Source organism: Camponotus vicinus, unplaced genomic scaffold (assembly GCF_025532165.1).
Source record: "Camponotus vicinus isolate PSW18456_S1 unplaced genomic scaffold, iyCamVici1.0 SCAF_7, whole genome shotgun sequence".
Lineage (NCBI taxonomy): Eukaryota > Metazoa > Arthropoda > Insecta > Hymenoptera > Formicidae > Camponotus > Camponotus vicinus.
The window spans coordinates 18069994-18096543 of record NW_028141979.1 but is presented as its reverse complement, the minus strand read 5'-3'; the positions used below and the strand labels follow the sequence as shown (position 1 = coordinate 18096543).

Genomic DNA, 26550 nt, shown 5'->3' with positions numbered 1-26550 from the left:
ACTTTCTAGTAAAACTCTTCCTTATCGAGATATTCGACCGTGTCCAGACTTTTTTAACACCCAATATATATATATAATATAAATATTATTTTTGTGAAATCTGACGGTTATTTTTTCGTCGCACTTTTAGCGGCAGATAGTATTTCATGATGAGGCGGGAGGCGGAAGGGACCAAGCGAGTGCGCGCCTTTGTACGCGCCTTAATACATACGCACTTCGAGTTGCGCGTGATCATACCGGTAAAAAGATCTTGTCAGTACAAGTCGATACGCAGTACGCAGCGTTTGGCAAGATCCAGTTCAAGATCCTAGTAGAAGTTTTTTCTTGTGTCTTGTGGAGTTTAGTTTTACTAAAATTAGTGTCTTGTGGAGTTTAGTTTTGCTAAATTGTGTTAAAATCATGAAACGGGATATTAATGACGATCAAGAATTTATTAAAACGACATTAAATGACTGGAAATTATCAAAATGGTATGATCGATTTATTGGTAAGTACTTATTAAATACGCACATATAATTATATGTTGAATTTTATCATTTTTATCAGATGTAACAATAATTAACATATCGATATCTTGCTTTAGACTATATATATTTAGCATGTTAACATCTTGTTTCATTAAAGTATAAAGTATATGTACATTAGAATACGCATTTTTTAGTCTGTTTTTTAGTTCTGTTGCCGGGTGTTTGTTAAACTTGCGAGAGTGAAATAATTGATTTATGATGAAAGTGTCTTTAACCTATAATACACAAATTGTTGCATTGTTGATTAAGGCTACAGTCAAGCGTGCGCTACGAATAGTGAATCTAGAATGGATACGCTGGCAGCAACAAATTATTTTACATAGAGTATAGTTCGACGTTCGGCCCCTCGATCCTCGACTGTTCCACAGGAACGCCGAGCTATACTCTCTATGCGAGATAATTTGCTGCTGCCAGCGTATCCATTCTGGCATCACTGTTCGTAGTGCACGTTGACCGTAACCTAAAACAAGGACGGACTCGTCGCAACATTCGACTGTTTATACTCTCACGATCTTATTGTTAGTCGGCGATAAAAAAAAGTGCGCATTCCACTTATTCCAGTGTAATAAATAATTCAGTATATTTCGTCGATTTAGAACACATTTTTGAGAGATTTAGTGTATTTATTGACCGATACGGTTTAAATAATTGTAAATGAAAACAAGGCTAGATTTAAGTTTAATCGTTAAACAATATTAATTTTCTTTAATTCTTTTATTCGTATCTCATGTTTTAGAGGAAGACATTGATAAAGAAGCTTTTCTGAATATAAGTGAAATTGAAATAGCACGAATAATAACTACGATTGGAGGGATTCGCTGTTTTCTTGAGAAAAGAAGATTATTGATAGACAGTATAAAATTGGTAAGATAAAAATTTTTATGCTTTTCGAAATATTAAAAAACAGTAAAGAATGAATTAAATTGTAAATGTTTGGAAAAATTAATATCTGATACCTTTATAGGAAAAATTACTAAAAGTATCAAATGACGACAATGATGATAATCAATTGATACAGTTACAATGTCAAAATAATGAAAAAGAGCCTCAAGAATCAAATAAACAAAAAGAAGCAAGATTTTCTAAATTATCCTGTAGTGATGCACAACCTTCGGTATGTTTAATAAAATATTTCTTTTCTTAAAAATTTGAATAACTAATAAAAATAAAGCAATAAATATTATAAAACAATAAAATATATAAAATATATAAAAAATATATAAATAATATATAAAATATATAAAAAATATATAATATATAAAATATATAAAAAATATATAAAATTATAAAATATATATATAAAATATTTAAAATAGTTATATATAAAAATATAAATAGTTATGTATAAAAATATATAAAAAATATATGTATATAAATATAAAATCGAGTTGTAAACAATAAATGTAAAATATAATTACTTAATTGAAAGAAATATATTTATTAATGCTTTTGTTTTGTTTTTTTAGACATCGTGTGCACAAAGAAATCCCTTGAAAGATAAAACAACACAAATATTAAATACAACTTCAATTGATGACTTTCATAGTGAACATTATAACACTGGGAATATATTAAACGATTCATCAGATGAATGTACGAGTACCGAAGAAGATAATAAAAATTCAGCACTAAAGGAATGTGATAATATTAAGGAAAGTGGGTCAGAAAAAAGTAATAACAATCAGAACAAATTTAACATTTCATACACCTTAAATCATTCTACATCAATTCAAAATGCGGTAATGTTTTCATGCAAAATACAATTTTATAAATATTTTATTAATTTTATAAATATTTTACAAATATTTTTTTTTATCATTTTAATAGGATTTGAGAAAACTATTACTAAGTTTTATAGATGGACAAATTATTATAAAATTTTATGAAAAGCATAACATACTCGATGAAACCAAACGTAGGAAGTTGACCGAACTTCTTGTTACTCAATTTATGTTTGCAAAATCTGTGGACGGGACAGAAATGTAATTGCTAAATATACATATATATGTATAAAATATTTATTCTATATTTATATTATTAATATATATATATATATATATATCATATAAATGTATTCTAATGTTCGTAGAGTTCGTTTGTTGAATGCTGATTTTGACATTGTATCGAAAAAGATCCAGAATTTGTTTCCAAATGAGCAACAGGCATTTTATTATGTTCCACCAAAATCTGAAGGACCTTCCCAAAAAATATCAAAAGGAAAATTACCGGATTTTTATCGAAATAAACTTGATGAATGTCGACAAATTGGACTTATAGAAAGAAAACGAAAGAGAACTAGTGAAAACATTAATAATTCAGATATTGAACTAAGCATTAATTCTGAAGGTAATAATAGAATATATGTAGTTAGTTCTGTAAGTTGTATTTTTTTAGATACGTTACAAATTTAATTAATATTACGATATATCTTGTAAAAGATTTTTAAGTTTAAAACTAAATTATTAAATTAAAATATAAATATAGCTAAACGTGTTTGCGAAACACATCTGCAATGGTTGCGGTATAATACAGCACCTTGGTCGTCTGTAAAAAAACATTGGAATGGATCTCGTGAACTGAGACATCAAAGTTTTATAAAACAAAAAGGAAATGTTTATGACATTTTTAACGAATACCCAGTGCTTAAACAAGAATTCGGTTACATGCTTGTATGTAATGAAAAATTTATTTTTACAATTTCTTTTTAAAAATTTGTATTATATATGTAGTTTTTTTTTCAGTTGGATGCTGATTATAATGCTTTAATTAATGAAAAATCTAATATTTACAACGAATGGCCCGAACTATCTAAAAAATTAGAAACATTACTAGAAAATCGAATCGTAAAAGATAAAACTTTTGCGAAGCAACTTGAAGAGATCCAATTATATGAAAAAGGAGATGGTAATAAAATTTTTAGTATATAATTAAAAAAAAATTAATTTATTGTAATTATTTAATTATGTTGAACAGAATGCAGAGATGCTGCATTGATTTCTTTAATATCGGTATTATGTCCTTCCAATGTGCGATTAAAGATACCAGGAGGAAAGATATGGCGACCCACTATAGCAGAATCAATGGATGCTTTTATTTGTCATATTAAAGTGAGAAATTTATTTAATCGACATTTTGTTATCAGATTCTAATGAAATCGATTAAATTTCATCTTTATATAAGATAATGTAAATACTAATTAAAAATTAATAATAAGAAGAATTTAAATTTATAGGTTCCAGGGGAATTGGAAAGAATAAAACGTCGAAGACAAGAGAGAGCCATTAAACAGAAAGAAACTCTACAGCCATATATAATTGCAATAGGCTCACAATTAACTGCAATTGAGACATTTTATATCATCATTGATGATATAATGTATAAAATGGAAAATGTGTTAAAAGCTGTTGATATCCTGTACAAGATTTTTCAAGTTCTTAATGTCAAATATCCATCCGCCTGTGAACAAGTTTGGCTTTTTATACAAAAATATATTTATGGGCGAACAACAGAATGGGATAAGTATGACAAATCTGTCATGAATTTAATCGATCTTTTGAAAAGATTTTAAAGGCAAAATATAAAATATGATATCAATTTAGATTGAGAATTTGATTTATCATTTATTACATTAAAAGAAAGAAATTGTCGTTAATATAAAATTTTGATATTTATGCATTCATTAATTGATTTAATAATTGATTGATGTTAACTGTTCAATTTATAATTTAGTTTAACACAATTTAAGATAATTGTCATTGTGTTAAATTCTATATTAGGGATGCTAAGTTTATCGGTATTTATCGATACTATCGACAAGCACTAACAGCACAACAGTCGATAGTTGTCGATAAGGAAAATAATTTATCCATAACTATCGATAGTTTTCATGTAGGATTTCTGAACACGGCCTTTGACGATAACATTGTGTAAAAAACCACGACTCGATGCCATTGTATATCGAGATGTAGTAATGCGTTTCAAATATTATTGTCTTTCGCTTTTGTTGTCTTTCGCTACTGTCGTCTTTTGCTCTTATCGTCTTACTATTTATTATAATTAGTAGACAACGGATATATACTAAACATATAATATAAATATATAATATATATAAACCACCTGCAATCTAGAGAACCTAAAATTAAAAAAAATAAACAAACAATTAATAAAATTATCGATATTTGTCGACAGTATCGACAAGGATTTTGAAAACTATCGATAGTATCAACAAGCAAATTGTTTCGATATTTAACATCCCTATTCTATATATTTTATTACGTTATAATTCTATATATTATATTACGTATAGTAGTTTGACTGTTTCCAAAAATATATAGTATAGTTTGAAATGTCGTTAAGCGTTAAATGTAGTTATAAAAGTTTAAAAGTAATATTGATATGTATATGTGTGAATTGCTTTCACGCTATTTAAAATCTTATTTTCTATTTTAATAAGTTGTTTTTTAGACGTAAAAATAAATCTTGCGTTTGTGATTCTATCATTCATGATGTTCCGTTGCTATTTATGTGAGAGAGGATTCAAAAATATTGATCTGTTTATTCGTCATTTTTCTGTAATTCACAAATTTGAAACATGTATCAATCGTTTCACATGTATGCAAAATGACTGTTACCGCATTTTTCAAAATATTAATGTTTTTAAAAATCATTTGATTATTGATCATTCAGAAGATAATCAAAGATCTTTAAATGTATTAAGAATTTCTGCTGTTGATATATCAGCCCCAAGTGATAATAGTAACAGGGATTTTGATCTTACTTCCGACTCATTTGAAAGTGAACAAGAATTTATTAATGATTTTGACAATACTGAACAGAATCTTATTGACTTAAAAAAACAATTACAACATGAAGCTGCAAAGTTTGTATCTAGTTTTTATAATGAATTGTCAATGAATAGAACGCATGTGCAAACGATTGTTGATTCTACACGTATATTTGTCAACAAAATAATATTTTCATATCTGAAGCCAAATGTTCTAAATTTTACCAAAAATGTCGATGCAATCCAGTATAATATTGAGCAAGTCTTCAACTTATTTGAAAATCCATTCGATTCACTTGATTCAGAATTCAAACGGTTTAAATACTTTAAAGAACGAGGTACTTTAATAGAACCAGAATCGTACGTAATTGGACAACAAACTATTGGTAAAAAAATTGAATCAAATTATGTAATTGTACCCACTAATGTGACCGGTCAATATGTATCTATACAATCAGTTATACAAAAATTATTTGCTCTACCTGATTTCTTACAACAAATTTTAAACTATATGCAAAGTTTATCATTAGAATCGAATGGAATTTCAAATATAATTCAGGCTGAATTATTCAAAAAATTACAACAAAAGTATCCAAACAGAATAATTATTCCTCTTATATTTTATTATGATGAATTTGAAGTGAATGATCCACTTGGCTCAAAAACTGGCACTCAAAAAATTGGTGCTGTATATTATTCTTTACCATGTATACCTCCAAATGCTCAATCTCATCTTGTTAATATACAGGTTGCATTATTATTTAATAGTAATCATCGAAAAGATTTTGGCAATAGAAACGTCTTTTTACCACTCATTAAAGAATTAAAATTTCTACATACGCATCCAGTTTACAGGACGAATGACAATATTGATATTTATGTAAATTGTCTCTTATTTGTAGCAGATAATCTTGGTCGTCATGAAATAGGTGGTTTTGTTCAGTCTTTTTCAGCCAATAATCCATGTTCAGTATGTAAAATATCTCGTAACGAATTACTGAGTGCAACTTATGAAAAACCCGAACTTTTACGTAATATGGAAAATTACAAACTTGATGTTGAAAAAAATGATGTTAGTACATCTGGAATACACGAAGAATGTGTATTTAACGAAATAGAAGATTTTCATATTTTGGAGAACAGTGCCCTTGATATCATGCATGATATTTATGAAGGAGTTTGCGAATACGATTTGTCTCAAATTTTATTACACTACATTGTAAATTTAAAGTATTTTACACTTCAAGATCTAAATGATCGTATCGGAGCTTTTGACTTTGGCGTAAGTGAATTGAGCAATCGAATTCCTTTTTTGAAGAGAGAAAAATTAAATAATTATCGTTTAGGTTTTTCTGCATCTCAGGTAATACGTTTTATGAAATATTTTGGCCTTATTATTGGCGATCTTGTGCCTCCAGATGATTCTCATTGGGAACTGTATCTTACTCTTAGAGCGATAATTGATATTTTAAACGCTAGATCATTTTTATTGCAAGAAGTTGAATATTTGCAATGTTTGGTAACGGAACATCATGAAATTTATTAGATTATTTGGAAACACTTTAAAAACAAAACATCATAATATGTTGCATTACACACGACTTATGCTTCGTGTAGGACCTCTAGTGAATCTTTGGTGTATGCGTTTCGAAGCAAAACACAAAGAGTCTAAGATAGAATCACATATAATTACTAGTAGAAAAAACTTACCACTTACTCTTGCTTTGAAACATTTATTAAAACTGAATGATAGATTACTTAATGAAATTTCATTATCTGATGAAATGTTACTCGGACCAAGTATTTTAACAGATGCTATATATTTTTATCCTCATTTTAATTTATTTAAAGAATATTTACCAGAAACTTACACAATTGTGTCATGGATTAAAATTCAAAGCATTTTATTTAAGCCAAAATTTGTGTTAACCTTAAGTGTAAAAGATTTATTACCTGTTTTTGGGATGATACATTTTATTTGTTTAAATAATGTAAAAAAACCGTTTTTTATTTTACAAATTTTAGAAACAGTTAGTTTTTCGAGGCATTTATATGCCTATCGCGTTTCATTTTCAACAAAATGGAAAATTTTTGAATGTAATAATATTAAGTCAATTATTAACTATAATGGTGTTACTTCTTTAGTAAAATCGGCTGATGCCGATTATTTTGTAATAATGCAAGAATAAAATTCTACCAAAAATATGGTTGTTATTATTATATTTTTATTTAAGATAAGAAAAATATTTTAGTTGTAAGAACTAAATACAAGGAACCAAATTTTTTAGTTGGAACAATAAAATATTTGGTTGATCATATATTAACCAAATTATTTGGAACGGTTTACCAAATTTTGATTATGTCAACAAAATTGTTTTTTCAGTGCATGTGTAGAATTTGTCAAATTAATCACTGATTCTTCCGAAGTTTTTATAATTAAGACTCGAAAAATATAGATATTGCAAAATATTTTAAGTCTCTTCCTTTATATAAAGAATTCATATGTTCCATTTTAATATAGCTAACATTATTTTTATATATTTTTATTATAATTTTCATACCAACATAATATTTTTATGCTTAATATAATATTTTTATGCTAAATACATATTACAAAATATATGACAAAATGTAATACAAATTTAATATAAAATATAATTCGAAATTTAATATAAAATAATTTATTACATGGAATAATTTATTACACGAAAATGTCCAAAATATACGTATAATATAAAATTTATTAAAAATTTTTACATAGTCCAGACGAGACTGATCAGCGAAGATTAATTACGCGACATTTATTATTAATAATAGATAGCCAATAATAGAATTTAATAAGTTTTATATAAAGTAAATAATCGTGATGAAAAGAGTCATTAATAAAATTATTGATCGTTTCTTCGATTGTAAAAGAAAGTATTTGCATTACTGGCGCATTTTGTATAGATTATCAAAGGAAATATTCAAAATGAAAAGATAGAGTAAACTTCGAAATCAACAATTAAATTACTAAATAAATCGCGATTTAAAATTCGCGAGAAAACGCGACGAATAAATAAATCGACAATAATCGGAATATTCGATTGCGAGATACGCATAATTACGCACAAATACGCATTTTATAATATGATAATCGAAACTATCAATAGACACGCGTGCGATATACGATTATTATCACACAAATGATGACAGACGAAGATATTTTGGCTAACATTTGTGATCCGTATTGTTTATGAACATAAAATTCACTGTCCGATTTATTTGCGAATAATACGCGACTTTATACGAATTTCACGATTGAGAATAAAATACATATCCTATTTCGCACATGATTAGCTGAATAAGATGAAATGAGCTCTATAAGCTTTAAAATATAATTAAAAATCGCGTTGTGGCCACGTTTAATAGAAAATAACGGAACGAATGATTTTCAAAGTCCCTCTAATAATCGATGTAATCGATGTTATAGAGTTTAATAAAATTTAAATAATGTAAAGAATCACGTTTAAAACAGTCATTAATAAAGTTATCGATCGTCTTTTAAATTATAGAAGAAAATATTTGCACTACCAGCATTTTGCACGAACTATTAAAAACAATATTCAAAGACGTGGAAAGATAAACAAAGCTTCAATGTATAAGTCAACGATTAAATTAAAAGATAAATCGCGATTTAAAATTCCAGAGAAAACGCGACGAATAAATTCACAAATGCATATTTAGCGATGTGTACAATTTAATCAAAAATCAAAGTGATAGAAATCTAAGATAATAAATAATCATTTCGTTGCAATCTTTACGGACAATAATTATTATTTTAATGCTTAGAGTCACAAATATATTTCATCCGTGTTACTTTATCGTTCTACTTGACAATCTAAATATAATTTGGATTGTGAAAGAACACGAAGTAAAACAATCGAATTATATATGCAAATAATTAGCATAACGAAAGGCTCCGTGATAAATTGTTTAATAAATAATCAATTTTAATCAATAAATTAAAATATTTGTATAATTTAATATTCACGTCAATGTATTTTATAATAAATGAAATATTTCGGCAACGAATTATCGATAACACGATGTTCGACTTTGGCAATGTAAAATATAAACAGTAGCGCGCTATGTTACGGCTTTGTCATCATTCCCACGGTGACTCTCGAGTAATAAAGTAGTGGTGAGAAACGCTTCGTATATGGTAATTATTTTACTAAACACGATTACGATTAGTACCGAAATATAATTTGCTACAAATATTAACAAAAATTAATTAATTAAAAATTAATTAACGACATGAAACTATATCTCAACGATAAATCTTTATCGAATCGCAATCCTTCATTACCGCGATTGAAAATTAAAACAGAGAATACATAAAACGCGATAAGAAAATTAATTATGTTATGATCTTTTGATCATCGATCCTTATTATAATAATATTTGTTTAATATTAGAATTAAATATATTTCGACCAATGCTTTAAATTTTCTCAATCCTTGTTAATTAAACAATATACAATTTAATCGAGAATTGAATGATGATCCAAAATATTAAATCATCACTTCGATCGTTCCGATCTTTACGGACAATAATTATTATTTTAATACTTAGAATCATAGATATATTTTATCCGTGTTACTCTATCGTTCTACTTAACAATCTAAATATAATTGGGGGGGGGGGGAATTGTGAAAGAACATGAAGTAAAACAATCGAATTATAGATGCAAATAATTAGCATAATGAAAGGTTTCGTGATGAGTTGTTTAATAAAAATCAATTTTAATCAATAAATTAAAATACTTGTATAATTTAATATTTCACGACAATGTATATTTTATAATAAATAAAATATTTCGGCAACGAATTATCGATAATACGATGTTCGACTTTGGCAATGTAAAATATAAACAGTAGCGCGCTATGTTAAGGCTTTGTCATCATTCCCACGGTGACTCTCGAGTAATAAAGTAGTGGTGAGAAACGCTTCGTATATGGTAATTATTTTACTAATTACGATTAGTACTGAAATATAATTTGCTATAAATATTAACAAAAATTAATTAATTAAAAATTAATTAACGACATGTAACTGTATCACAACGATAAATCTTTATCGAATTGTAATCATTCATTACTGGGAATAAAAATTGAAACACGGGATACGTAAAAGAGGATAAGAGAATTAATTATGTTATGATATTGATCATTGATGCTTATTATATTTCTTTAACAATATTAGAATTAACTATATTTCGACCAATGCTTTAAATTTTCTCAATCCTTGTTGATTAAACAATATACAATTTATATCAATATAAAAGGCAATAGAGAGCATATAAACAAGTAATATTGCAATCAAAATGTAGGAAAGAATATAAAACAAATATAGTTAAAAATACAGTAATTTAATAAAGCAAAAAAAAAATACAAAAATAGAAATCGAATTATAACGGACGTTTCTGGCTCTTGTTTTGAGCCTTCTTCAGCGCAAAAAAATTAAGCAATATAGGAAGTTACAAAGATAAAAACAGAAAAAAGAATGAATTAAGATCAATAATCTAATTTAGACGAGGTGTCAATAACGCATGAACGCAAAATTAATAGGCGTTTATCCAACCGTTGGCTCTCCAGATTAAAAGAATAACATTATTGTTTGGCGGAAATGAAGAGTGCAGAATCAAGATTTGAAAACATTGACAAGTGCCTCCTAAAAATGGCACCATCCGAATTAGTCCGCTGATAAAATATGAAATACAAAAAAAAAAAGGAAAACTTACAATAAATTGTTCTGCCAGAATATGATCGTTGGAGAGGCAACGTGATATGTATGACGATCGATTACTGTCGAAAACGCTAATGAGAAATAAACATATACCCTATATACCTAAGTATGACATATACCTAAGTATGACATATCAATACTTAGGCAGACTGTTTATAAAACTATGATAAACAGACGGCAAATTTTCTGTGTCCGTTTGCAAATTTAAACCATTTTTCTGTCTTTTAATATGCAGCATTTCAGATATCAGCCTTTTACTATACAGTAACGTTTCATCCAAAATCTCAGCATCATCCCAAAGAAAATCATGATTATATTGCAGTCTATGATTAGTAATTACTGAGCGATTAACATAATTTCTATTAATCTGGGATCTATGTTCGGAAATTCTAGTCTTCAACATTCTGGAAGTTTGACCCACATAAGACGCATCGCAATCAGAGCAATCAATCTTGTAGACTACATTGGTTTTACAGTTAATAGGAACCCGGTCTTTATGTACTTTAATGAATTTATTAAGTTTATTTAGACTGAAATAAGATAGTTTGACATTTAAGTCCTTAAAGATGCTTCTGAACCCCTCTGTAATATTAGGTAAAAAAGGAACCGTGAAAAAAGAAGAACTTTCCATAGTCTCATCCATGACACGAGCACGTTTATTAAACAAGAATTTAAGTCGCCAATTCAAAACGTCAAAAATAAAATTCAACGGGTAGCAATTGTCTAAAAGAATATGTATGATAAATTCAAGATTCTTATTGTGAAACTTTGGATGTGACAAAAGGAAAACTCTATCAACAAGGCCAATAATCGTTCCTCTCTTCTGGCAATCAGGATGCTGAGAATAAAAATTTAGATATCTGCCCGAGAATGTTGATTTATGAAACCAATCAAAAACTAAAACACCGTCTTCCACTAACAAAGTAACATCCAAAAAATTAATTTTTCGGTCAACTTCTAATTCCAATGTAAATTGAAGTCTGTCATGGAAAGAGTTAAAGGTTGAGAGAGTCAAGTCGATGGAATCAAAGGGGACCGTCATTAAAATATCGTCAACATATCTAAAATATAATTGGGGAGTGAATCTTATAGTATTCAAGGCCTTCTTTTCCAGGTCTTGTAGTACTATGTCAGCAATAATAGGCGATAAAGGAGACCCCATAGGGGTACCGAAGATCTGTCTATACAGGGTGACCCATTTTAACTTAGGCAGCCAAATAACTCGAAAAATAAGCAAGATAGAGAAAAATGTTTTAGACAAAAGTTGTATGGTTTCGAGGGGGCCATAAGATGGTATCATTGGTTTGACCTTGAAGAGTCATTTGAAGGTCACGTGAAGGTCACTTCAATTTTTTTAAATGGAACATCCTATATATTTTTGTACATTCTTGTAGCTCATCTCGAGAGCTTTCCAAAACACTATAATTAAGTACATTTTCGTTAAGTACTTTTTGAGTTATGAGGCTTGAAATAATTTCTTAATTTTACATAAACCGTAAAATATCTTGTAAAATATTCATTTTTCGATTACCTTACCTTAATAGTTTTATGTACAAAATAATGAGAGGAATCAATTGGTGTAAAGAAAACACATAGTTGTTTCGAAGAAAAAATATGTAATTTGCAATTAACAATTCCATATTTTTTCTTAAAAACAACTATGTGTTTTCTTTACACCAATTGATTCCTCTCATTATTTTGTACATAAAAGTATTAAGGTAAGATAATCGAAAAATGAATATTTTACAAGATATTTTACGGTTTATGTAAAATTAAGAAATTATTTCAAGCATCATAACTCAAAAAGTACTTAACGGAAAGGTACTTAATTATAGTGTTTTGGAAAGCTCTCGAAATAAGCTACAAGAATGTACAAAAATATATAGGGTATTCCATTTTAAAAAATTGAAGTGACCTTCACGTGACCTTCAAATGACTCTTCAAGGTCAAACCAATGATACCATCTTATGGCCCCCTCGAAACCATACAACTTTTGTCTAAAACATTTTTCTCTATCTTGCTTATTTTTCGAGTTATTTGGCTGCCTAAGTTAAAATGGGTCACCCTGTATATAATGTTATTAAAGACAAAAAAAGTAGAGTTTAAAACCAATCTAACCGCGTTCAAAAACTCACACTCAGGCAAACCACAAACATCACGAATGAAACACCATCTGCTCGAGACACTAGAGAGAGCCAAATCAATCGGAATGTTCGTGAACAAAGAAACAACATCTAGTGAGATCAATTTTGTGTCATTGTCAATTACGAAATTCGACAGTTTATCTACCAAATCGAAACTGTTGTTGATGTGGCTAGGTGCAATGGGAAAACCCTTCATCATGTTCCCATGTAAAAACAATGCGAGAGAATAAAGAGGGCTATTTACAGAAGAAACAATAAGTCTAAATGGGATGCCCGTCTTGTGGATCTTAGGTAAGCCATAAGCTCTAGGCAAAGTACCGTCAGTAAATAAAAGAGATCTGTAAACAGCATTAGAAATATAGCCCTGATTCTTCCACCTAGACAACAGTACTCTCAACTCAGAAATCAATTTTTTGGTAGGGGCTCTATTAATAATTACATAAGTATTCTCGTCTCGGAGCAAACTCTCAACCTTATCCAAATAATCAGATTTATTAAGAGCAACGGTAACATTACCTTTATCCGCTCGTGTGAGGATGAGATCCTTATTCTTATGGAGGAAATTCTTCGTGGTCAAATAAGCACGTGTAAGCCACTTGTTCTGTGAATTTCTTGGGTATGAATATGAAGAAATATTCTTGATGATGGACTTTGAGTGTTCTCTAATGGGAGCTCTCAGTTCTGGGGGAAATTTCAGAAGATTGCACTCAATCTGCTTGATAAATTCCATGGTTAAAAAAGGAATGTTGATATGAGGGAGGCTGAAATTCTCACCCAATTGCAAAAAACATCGGATCTCTGGAGGGATACTAACTTTAGACAGGTTAATAAACCATTTATCCCTCAAAATGTCTAAATTCGAATGTGAATCTGAAAATGTGTTTGGGTCAATCATGACTTCAATGGTATTATTCAATGGTACATTATTGAAAGGAACGTTGTTGAAGGTCCAATTATACTGTCGTTGAGGTGAAAAATCTTTGTCGGAAACAGATGGAAAACGGCGGCAATAATAATGAATCGGCTTGGCATGATTGTCACTGCATTGTTTAGACAATATGAAATTAAATTTTTTGTTAAATCTATTGTTCTCTTTAACATAGAAACAAAACAAAGGGCGGCTTTGTCTATTAAAAAAGTTTTGGATGTTACTTTGTTAGTGGAAGACGGTGTTTTAGTTTTTGATTGGTTTCATAAATCAACATTCTCGGGCAGATATCTAAATTTTTATTCTCAGCATCCTGATTGCCAGAAGAGAGGAACGATTATTGGCCTTGTTGATAGAGTTTTCCTTTTGTCACATCCAAAGTTTCACAATAAGAATCTTGAATTTATCATACATATTCTTTTAGACAATTGCTACCCGTTGAATTTTATTTTTGACGTTTTGAATTGGCGACTTAAATTCTTGTTTAATAAACGTGCTCGTGTCATGGATGAGACTATGGAAAGTTCTTCTTTTTTCACGGTTCCTTTTTTACCTAATATTACAGAGGGGTTCAGAAGCATCTTTAAGGACTTAAATGTCAAACTATCTTATTTCAGTCTAAATAAACTTAATAAATTCATTAAAGTACATAAAGACCGGGTTCCTATTAACTGTAAAACCAATGTAGTCTACAAGATTGATTGCTCTGATTGCGATGCGTCTTATGTGGGTCAAACTTCCAGAATGTTGAAGACTAGAATTTCCGAACATAGATCCCAGATTAATAGAAATTATGTTAATCGCTCAGTAATTACTAATCATAGACTGCAATATAATCATGATTTTCTTTGGGATGATGCTGAGATTTTGGATGAAACGTTACTGTATAGTAAAAGGCTGATATCTGAAATGCTGCATATTAAAAGACAGAAAAATGGTTTAAATTTGCAAACGGACACAGAAAATTTGCCGTCTGTTTATCATAGTTTTATAAACAGTCTGCCTAAGTATTGATATGTCATACTTAGGTATATGTCATACTTAGGTATATAGGGTATATGTTTATTTCTCATTAGCGTTTTCGACAGTAATCGATCGTCATACATATCACGTTGCCTCTCCAACGATCATATTCTGGCAGAACAATTTATTGTAAGTTTTCCTTTTTTTTTTGTATTTCATATTTTATCAGCGGACTAATTCGGATGGTGCCATTTTTAGGAGGCACTTGTCAATGTTTTCAAATCTTGATTCTGCACTCTTCATTTCCGCCAAACAATAATGTTATTCTTTTAATCTGGAGAGCCAACGGTTGGATAAACGCCTATTAATTTTGCGTTCATGCGTTATTGACACCTCGTCTAAATTAGATTATTGATCTTAATTCATTCTTTTTTCTGTTTTTATCTTTGTAACTTCCTATATTGCTTAATTTTTTTGCGCTGAAGAAGGCTCAAAACAAGAGCCAGAAACGTCCGTTATAATTCGATTTCTATTTTTGTATTTTTTTTTTTGCTTTATTAAATTACTGTATTTTTAACTATATTTGTTTTATATTCTTTCCTACATTTTGATTGCAATATTACTTGTTTATATGCTCTCTATTGCCTTTTATATTGATATTAATTGATTCTTCTTCTTTTCTTTATGTTTAATATACAATTTAATCGAGAATCGAATGAATGATGATCCAAAATATTAAATCATCACTTCGATCGTTGCGATCTTTACGGACAATAATTAAAAAATCAAAACTAAATATGAAATCAATAATTAATTAGCCAAGTACATTGAAGCAATTGATAGTTTAAAATATTTGTCACAAATTCAATCTTGCATTTATGTATTATAGATTCTGGACAAAATGAAAATGATTTTCAAAATAAATTCCATACTTTGTATGATATATATGTAAAAATACATTATTATGTGTGATCCAAATAAATATTTGTACAATATATGAAATAGCATTAATATATTGCGGGTTTTACATTGCAGATTACAAACTCATAAAGCTATTTAATACTTACCCCATACAGCACAGAACATTGCAGTAATATTGCGGCAATATTGCAATGTTGCTGCAATGTTACAACAATATTAATAATATTGCTGCAATATTCGGTGCTGTATGGGTATTGCAATAACATCGATTGCATTAATCGCCAATTTTAAATTTAAAAGAGAAAAACTAATCGACTTGTTTTAAGATCATAAGTTTTATTAAGTAGACCTGGAACTAAAGGATTTAAGAAATTAATAAAATTACAAAAATTTGACCCAAGTCGTATTATAATTTACACATTTTTATTTTTTTATTATTAGGAAATATTTAATTTTGAAATTAATCATAAGCTTTGCCAAGTTTTTCTAAGTTGTTTTGGTCTTAATTTTTTTAGTTCCGAATTTACTTGGCAAAGCTTATGATTAATTTCAAAATTAAATATTTCCTAATAATAAAAAAATAAAAATGTGTAAATTATAATACGACTTGGGTCAAATTTTTGTAATTTTATTAATTTCTTAAATCCTTTAGTTCCAGGTCTACTTAATAAAACTTATGATCTTAAAACAAGTCGATTAGTTTTTCTCTTTTAAATTTAAAATTGGCGATTAATGCAATCGATGTTATTGCAATACCCATACAGCACCGAATATTGCAGCAATATTATTAATATTGTTGTAACATTGCAGCAACATTGCAATATTGCCGCAATATTACTGCAATATTCTGTGCTGTATGGGGTAAGTATTAAATAGCTTTATGAGTTTGTAATCTGCAATGTAAAACCCGCAATATATTAATGCTATTTCATATATTGTACAAATATTTATTTGGATCACACATAATAATGTATTTTTACATATATATCATACAAAGTATGGAATTTATTTTGAAAATCATTTTCATTTTGTCCAGAATCTATAATACATAAATGCAAGATTGAATTTGTGACAAATATTTTAAACTATCAATTGCTTCAATGTACTTGGCTAATTAATTATTGATTTCATATTTAGTTTTGATTTTTTTTTAGGAAAATTATATATATTTTTTGAAAGAAAATTTTTATAAATTATTTTTAGGGATATTTTTTCATTAAACGTTTTGTTGCATATAAGGTAGAATATTTTTTATGTACTTGGCGTATTTTTTTTACCTTTGTAAGGTTTTTTTTGGAGGGATTTCACACCTTTTTGTTAAAATTTATTTATATCTTTTCTGCAATTTATAAATTATTTTTAGGGATATTTTTTCATTAAACATTTTGTTGCATACAAGGCAGAATATTTTTTATGTACTTGGCGTATTTCTTTTACCTTTGTAAGGTTTTTTTTGGAGGGATATCTCAGTTTTAAATTATTTTGACCCTTTTAATTCCTGTATATTATATTACTATATATTACAAGTCAAAATTATTATTGATTTAATTAGCAGTTTTTATCATTACATACTTTACTATTATAGATTTCATTATTATTGCATTATTCTTTATTGATTATAAAATAAAATTTTGTTTCACGTATAAAGAATTAAAGAAAATTTTAGAAGTTCAGATTTAATTGAACAACACAAAGACATGTTGAAATTCCATCATTGTCTTACATCTTAAACAAAATTGAAATTTAGCCATTACTAGATTAAAAATTAGAAATAACTTAAACAGATATATGTAATAAGTAAAGAATAATAATATAATAATTACCATAAAAGTTTGATATGTTAATAAATATTATTTTATAAGGCAGCATTATCAACATATATTTAGTCTATCCTTCCATAATTCAAAATATATTTCCAGTTTTACAAATATGATATTACTCTTTTCCTACTTCCATGAAACATCTCAATCTTATTCCTACAAGTTATGATTACGCAGATAAAACTTATCTATGTACATAATTATATATATATGTATATCTATAACTCTATAGTTCTATAGTATATAATAGTATATATATATATATATATATATATATATATATATATATATACATATATATATGTATACACATATGTATGTGTGTGTGTATGTAGAAATTCACATATTTGACTGCGCAACCATAATTATAGTTACATAGACATTTATTACATTTGCCTGCGTAGACACAAATATAATTACGCAGAAGTATTCCCTACATGTATAATTATACAGGGTTTAGCAAAAGTGTGGAAACCCCTTAATATTTCGAAAAATACGCATTATAAAAAAAAATGTTTCATACAAAAGTTATAGGGTTTTATGTGGCGCATTACACAGCAACATTATTTTGACCCCGAACAGCGTTGTCGAGGTTATGTGAAGGTCACCTCCAACTTTTTAAATGGGACACCCTATATGCTTTTGCATATTCTTGTAGCTTATCTCGAGAGCTTTCCAAAACACTATAATTAAGTTAGTTTTCATTAAGTACTTTTTGAGTTATGAGGCTTCAAATCATTTCTTAATTTTACATAAACCATAAAATATCTAGTAAAATATTCATTTTTTGATTATCTTACCTTAATACTTTTATGTACAAAATAATGAGAGGAATCAATTAGTGTAAAGAAAACACATAGTTGTTTTTAAGAAAAAACATGTAATTGTTAATTGCAAATTACATATTTTTTCTTAAAAACAACTATGTTTTTTCTTTACACCAATTGATTCCTCTCATTATTTTGTACATAAAAGTATTAAGGTAAGATAATCGAAAAATGAATATTTTACAAGATATTTTATGGTTTATGTAAAATTAAGAAATGATTTCAAGCCTCATAACTCGGAAAGTACTTAATGAAAACTAACTTAATTATAGTGTTTTGGAAAGCTCTCGAGATAAGATACAAGAATATGTAAAAGCATATGGGGTGTCCCATTTAAAAAGTTGGAGGTGACCTTCACATAACCTTGACAACGCTATTCGAGGTCATAGTAATGTTGCTGTGTAATGCGCCACATAAAACCCTATAACTTTTATATGAAACATTTTTTTTTTAAATGCGTATTTTTCGAAATATTAAGGGGTTTCCACACTTTTGCTAAACCCTGTATACAGGGTGGGCCATTTTAATCTATGCACCCAAATTTCTTTGTACCTAACAGATACGGAAAAATGATTCAGACAAAAGTTTTATGGTTTCGAGGGGGCCATAAGATGGTATCATTGGTTTGACCTTGAAGAGTTATTTGAAGGTCACATGAAGGTCACCTTTAATTTCTTAAATGGAACCTACTATTTGTCATTGCATATTCTTGTAGCTTATCTCGAGAGCTTTCCAAAACACTATAATTAAGTACTTTTTTGTTAAGTACTTTTTGAGTTATGAGGCTTGAAATAATTTCTTAATTTTACATAAACCGTAAAATATCTTGTAAAATATTCATTTTTCGATTATCTTACCTTAATACTTTTATGTACAAAATAATGAGAGGAGTCAATTGGTGTAAAGAAAACACATAGTTGTTTTTAAGAAAAAATATGGAATTGTTAATTGCAAATTACATATTTTTTCTTAAAAACAACTATGTGTTTTCTTTACACCAATTGATTCCTCTCATTATTTTGTACATAAAAGTATTAAGGTAAGATAATCGAAAAATGAATATTTTACAAGATATTTTACGGTTTATGTAAAATTAAGAAATTATTTCAAGCCTCATAACTCAAAAAGTACTTAACAAAAAAGTACTTAATTATAGTGTTTTGGAAAGCTCTCGAGATAAGCTACAAGAATATGCAATGACAAATAGTAGGTTCCATTTAAGAAATTAAAGGTGACCTTCATGTGACCTTCAAATAACTCTTCAAGGTCAAACCAATGATACCATCTTATGGCCCCCTCGAAACCATAAAACTTTTGTCTGAATCATTTTTCCGTATCTGTCTTAGGTACAAAGAAATTTGGGTGCATAGATTAAAATGGCCCACCCTGTATATATATATATAAATTATATATATATATATATATATATATATATATATATAATTATACATGTAGGGAATACTTCTGCGTAATTATATTTGTATATATATATATATATATATATATATATATATATACGCTACTGCGCCGCTTGATAATAACCTTTTCTTCCTTGTTCCGCACTATAGTTTTATTTATTTACTTATTTATTTATTATTATTATTTTTATTTTTATCATTTTTATTTATTTATTATTAATCTGTGTTTAATAACCTGATTGCTTAACGTGTTACTTCTCTTCCTTGTTACACTATTCCGCACTATACTTTAAAAATTTATCTTTCATACGTCCGTACACACATATATATACATATCACACGTATGTATGCACATGCACACATATGATTTTGTCTCTTAAAGCATTGTACATATCGATGCATAATCGTATACGCAGGTATGAACGCCGCTTGAGGGACAAACTCGCTTTGCTTGTGTGCGTGCGAGCATACGTACGTGAGACTGAAGAAAATCCGGGAGAACGTAAAATGTCACAATTTTGACATGCGATCATCATTTCTCGGGATTGATTGCACCGATTTTATTCAAACTGGTCGCAATCGAAAGCTTGTATCCACATTATATGATAAAAGTGCCGTTAGATTTTTTCTTAAGGTCTTAGTTTCTGAAATATTTTAATCGAAAGTTTATATGATGTGAAATTCCGGATAAGCTACTTGGTAGCGCCGCAGTGACTCTCAATGCTCGGATCCTGTTTTTTATGTACTTGGCGTCACGACGCTACCGCGTCGCTTGATTATTTTAATGCTTAGAGTCACAAATATGTTTCATCCGTGTTACTTTATCGTTCTACTTGACAATCTAAATGTGATTTGAATTGTGAAAGAACACGAAGTAAAACGATCGAATTATAGATGCAAATAATTAGCATAACGAAAGGCTCCGTGATAAATTGTTTAATAAATAATCAATTTTAATCAATAAATTAAAATACTTGTATAATTTAATATTCCGCGTTAATATACATATATTTTATAATGTATAAAATATTTCGGCAACGAATTATCGATAACACGGTGTTCGACTTTGACAATATAAAATATAAACAGTAGCGTGCTATATTATGGCTTTGTCATCATTCACGCGGTGACTCTCGAGTAATAAAGTAATGGTGAGAAACGCTTCGTATATTGTAATTTTTCTACTAAATACGATTACGATTAGTATCGAAACATAATTTGCTATAAATATTAATAAGTATTAATTAATTAAAAATTAATTAACGACATGAAACTGTATCGCAATGATAATTCTTTATCGAATCGTAACCATTCATTTATTGTGAATAAAAATTGAAACAGGGGATACATAAAAGGGAATAAAAGAATTAATTTTGTTATTATCTTTCGATTATTGTGATGCTTATTATAATAATTTGCCTAACAATACTTATTAGAATTAAATAAATTTTGACCAATGCTTTAAATTTTCTTAATCGGCAATCCTTCTTAATTAAACAATAGTTATATATTACGACATATCATTACGTTAATCTTTTAATCTTACGATACATTAATGTGTTAAATATATGAGATATATTAATATATTAATGTGTTAAAATATTTTATAATATAATTGTTCAGATATTTTATAAATGAGAATATTATATATTATATTATCACTCATAAAATATTTCAACAATGAATTTTAACAATAACATAATATAAAGTCGACCATGGCGATATGTAATGTTTTTGACTTACGATCATTCGCACAGTGACTTTGAGCAGTAAAGTATGGATATGAGACTTTATATATTATCAAATTCTTCCTTTACATAGTCGACTTTGACTTTGACGATATAAACAGTACCGCGGTAATGTTTATACTAGTAGATATGGGCCACTATGGTGCGTCAAAACAAACCCCCACCACTCGACCCCTGGCGCCGTGGGCGTGGCCAGGTGAAGTGGAGGGAGGCGTTCTGATTGGTGGAAATAATACCCCACCTCCCGAAGTCTCGATTTTGATTGGCTTGCACCATAGTGGCCCAGAGTTTGATTGGCTTGCACCATAGTGGCCCAGAGCTGCGATTGGTCGACGCCGGCTGTGTCGGGGATTTATCAAGTTTTTATTTCCCTACCTCCACGGCAAGGCTACCAGATTGCATACGCTGCGTCCAGCGGCGGCACGATTTGTATCCCCACCACTTTCGCGCACTAAGGCATAAGCTCTCATCCGTGTACGCTCGACGTTCGGTCATCTTCGGTTTACAGAGGAAGACGGATAGATTAGCTTCTGTCCCCTTCTCTCCTGAGAGGTCTATTGTATCTTACCTATCTCTCTGAATACAATAGCTATGTGATCCTCGAAATCTCGAGCTGGCGAGTTGGCGATGCAAGTTGCATCGTTGCAAGTATCGCAGCGATACTTATTATCACACATAATATTTTCCTATTGATTATTTTTTTATAAAAGTTTATATGTTGTTTAAAAAAGAGAATATAACATATACAAAAACAAATTTTACATATTTTTATCTAAATTTTTATCTAACATTTTTATCTCAATTTTTATCTAAATTTTTCCACTCTTGGCCAATATGTACGCTTTTTTATTAAAAAAAATTTCTTTAAAAAAATAATTGTAATAAAATAATATTTAAATTTATTTTAATAGAATTGTATTTTGTTATTATTATTTTGTATTAATGTATGACGTACATCTTGTTGCTCAACGGAAACCGCGAGAAGGTGGTAGTCTCTTCCGTTAAAAAGGAAATGTAAAAAATTTAATAAATGAATAATAATAAAAATTAAATTAAATTAAAATAATAAAATAATGATAAATAATAAATAAAAATAAAAAATAAAATTATAATAAAATAATAAAATATAATCAATTTTCTAATTGATAAAAGGTCAAAATATTATTTCACATTTCCTTACATACATATATATATATTAAAAAATAAGTGTGTAAAGATATATATATATATATATATATATATATATATATATACATATATATATATATATATTCATATATATATATATATATATCTTTACACACTTATTTTTTAAGTGATGTATATAAAAATTTATTTTAAAATTATTTATCGCAGGAAGGGTCTGCTACGTCAGCATCCGCATGGACTTTTAAATTGTTTTTATTAGCGACATATAATTTATCCGCCGACATAAGAGATAAATGCTCTTCATTAATGAGCATATTTAAAGCTTTTTCTCCTCTAGTTTTTAATGCGGACTTAAACACACAAATAGCATTAACGGAAACCGTTGAAAAGCTATTACGTGTTTTCGTTTTTAAATTGTTCAAAAGAGAAAACATTCTCTCAGGATCGGCATTAGAATTATGTTCCTAAATATTCCAATTTAACGAATATTATAAATACTATTCGAACGCTTCCGAATTCTAATGCCGATCCTGAGAGAATGTTTTCTCTTTTGAACAATTTAAAAACGAAAACACGTAATAGTTTTTCAACGGTTTCCGTTAATGCTATTTGTGTGTTTAAGTCCGCATTAAAAACTAGAGGAGAAAAAGCTTTAAATATGCTCATTAATGAAGAGCATTTATCTCTTATGTCGGCGGATAAATTATATGTCGCTAATAAAAACAATTTAAAAGTCCATGCGGATGCTGACGTAGCAGGCCCTTCCTGCGATAAATAATTTTAAAATAAATTTTTATATACATCACTTAAAAAATAAGTGTGTAAAGATATATATATACAGGGTGTCCTAGACCACCCGTACACCCCTTTTCTTTCAAAAACTAAGCATTTTAGAGAAAAACGTTTTCGACAAAAATTGTATGGTTTTGAGGGGATCATAAGATGGTGTCATTGGTTTGACCTTGGATGGCATCGTTAAGGTGAGGTCAAAAACACCTTTAATTTCTTAAATGGAACTACCTATTTTTTATTGCATATTCTTATAGCTTATGTCGAGAGCTTTCCAAAACACTATAATAAAGTATTTTTTCATCAAGTACTTTTCGAGTTATAAGGCTTGAAATAATTTCTTAATTTTATAAATTTTCATAAACCATAAAATATCTAGTAAAATATTCATTTTTCGATTATCTTACTTTAATACTTTTATGTACAAAATAATGAGAGGAATCAATTGGTGTAAAGAAAACACAAAATTGTTTCGAAAAAAAAAATGTAATTTGCAATTAACAATTACATTTTTTTTTTCGAAACAATTATGTGTTTTTCGTCTCTCGAGATAAGCTACAAGAATATGCAATAAAAAATAGATGGTGCCATTTAAGAAATTAAAGGTGTCCTTGACCTCACCTTAACGATGCCATCCAAGGTCAAACCAATGACACCATCTTATGTTCCCCTCAAAACCATACAATTTTTGTCGAAAACGTTTTTCTCTAAAATGCTTAGTTTTTGAAAGAAAAGGGGTGTACGGGTGGTCTAGGACACCCTGTATATGAATTTATATATATATATATGTATATATATATATATATATATCTTTACACATTTATTTTTTAATATATATATATATGTATGTAAGGAAATGTGAAATAATATTTTGACCTTTTATCAATTAGAAAATTGATTATATTTTATTATTTTATTATAATTTTATTTTTTATTTTTATTTATTATTTATCATTATTTTATTATTTTAATTTAATTTAATTTTTATTATTATTCATTTATTAAATTTTTTACATTTCCTTTTTAACGGAAGAGACCACCACCTTCTCGCGGTTCCCGTTGAGCAACAGGATGTACGTCATACATTAATACAAAATAATAATAACAAAATACAATTCTATTAAAATAAATTTAAATATTATTTTATTACAATTATTTTTTTAAAGAAATTTTTTTTAATAAAAAAGCGTACATATTGGCCAAGAGTGGAAAAATTTAGATAAAAATTGAGATAAAAATGTTAGATAAAAATTTAGATAAAAATATGTAAAATTTGTTTTTGTATATGTTATATTCTCTTTTTTAAACAACATATAAACTTTTATAAAAAAATAATCAATAGGAAAATATTATGTGTGATAATAAGTATCGCTGCGATACTTGCAACGATGCAACTTGCATCGCCAACTCGCCAGCTCGAGATTTCGAGGATCACATAGCTATTGTATTCAGAGAGATAGGTAAGATACAATAGACCTCTCAGGAGAGAAGGGGACAGAAGCTAATCTATCCGTCTTCCTCTGTAAACCGAAGATGACCGAACGTCGAGCGTACACGGATGAGAGCTTATGCCTTAGTGCGCGAAAGTGGTGGGGATACAAATCGTGCTGCCGCTGGACGCAGCGTATGCAATCTGGTAGCCTTACTCCACGGTACTAGACTCGAAAAAGCAAACCTCCTCCCGCTCCAGCTCTACCCCACCTGTACAGGGTTCCGAGTCAAATTCCCGTTACCTAGCTCTTAGTCGCTCTCGCTACGTTTTGGCAGAACGAACCTACTGACTTTCGAGGTAGCTGGTATATGTCTCGAGGAAACAATCCTTACCTCCCCACTCCGTCTCGGGACCCGTTATGGAATATCGAAACAAGCCCCTCCGCTCGAACGGTTCATGACGCGCTTTATCGGAAAAAAAAAGACAAAGCATCTCAGCAGGAGACAATAATTATTATAATTAGACTACATTGCACTACAGAGGTAAAAAGATGAACATGCGGATGATTGAACGCGAGGCGGGGTGTTATAAAGGAAGAAGGGAAAAGCTAAAAGTATTAAACACGAATTAAGATAAAAAATTTTCACATTTATTAATATTTTTCAAAACCAGGCATTTTTTATACAATTTTTGCTTATTATTAATATACAGAAATATATACAAAGAAGAATTATATTTATATTGTTATAAATTTTACATTTTTTCTTATGCTACTTACAATATTTATAATTCTATTTTTTTTAAATAAAATCGGATAATGCGCGACTTTTATTTAAAAAAGGAAAAGACGCACAAGAAATAAGAATATTGCTATACCGTCGCATATCCGAACGGTAGCGAATATCTGTTATTGATAAATCTACGCTTTACTAATACCGGCGCACATATTTTTGTTTCACTTCGCGTAACAATTTCATGAAACGCTGTACGTCGAATCGCATTAAAGCGTAGATTTATCGAAGTTTCGTTATTTTCTTCTTCTTCGTTTTCTTGTGTGTCTTTTTCTCTCGCTAATAGTAGCTTTTTTATAGCATTAAAAATTAATTCGTCGCGAGTTCTCGTAATTGAGAGTAATACCCTTAACTTTACAAGTTTCGTGAGTATTACCCTCCGGTGTTCGCACGATGTAGGCGTAAAATTTCGGCCCCCCGGACACGAACGCCTCGATATAGCTACCACGGCCGTAGCTTTCGAGTTCATCCGCCTAGAAAATTTCCCGTAGGCGGCACGTATTCGTTCGAATCACCGGTG

General features: G+C 28.9%; 1 protein-coding gene across 2 annotated transcripts; it reads left to right on the top strand.

Moving 5' to 3' along the window:
* On the top strand, positions 1-4219 carry LOC145974627 (uncharacterized). 2 transcript variants are annotated; one of them, XM_083104590.1, is made up of 10 exons: positions 1-470; positions 1264-1391; positions 1492-1641; positions 1994-2266; positions 2355-2509; positions 2617-2873; positions 3012-3196; positions 3269-3431; positions 3501-3634; positions 3760-4219. In XM_083104590.1, exons 1-10 carry the CDS (start codon positions 449-451, stop codon positions 4093-4095), a joined length of 1803 nt encoding a protein of 600 aa, XP_082960716.1. In that variant the 5' UTR covers positions 1-448; the 3' UTR covers positions 4096-4219. The 2 variants fall into 2 exon arrangements, with proteins under 2 accessions (XP_082960716.1, XP_082960714.1); XM_083104588.1 differs by having other exon boundaries at positions 1-487.
* The last annotated feature ends 22331 nt before the right edge of the window (positions 4220-26550 follow it).

What these genes read in the sequence shown, in the direction of transcription:
- LOC145974627 (XM_083104588.1), top strand. Translation starts at nt 400, where the DNA reads ATGAAACGGGATATTAATGACGATCAAGAATTTATTAAAACGACATTA. An exon ending in ATTATATGAAAAAGGAGATG is followed by an intron (nt 3,432 to 3,500) that starts GTAATAAAATTT and finishes TATGTTGAACAG; the next exon opens with AATGCAGAGATGCTGCATTG. An exon ending in CTTTTATTTGTCATATTAAA is followed by an intron (nt 3,635 to 3,759) that starts GTGAGAAATTTA and finishes TTAAATTTATAG; the next exon opens with GTTCCAGGGGAATTGGAAAG.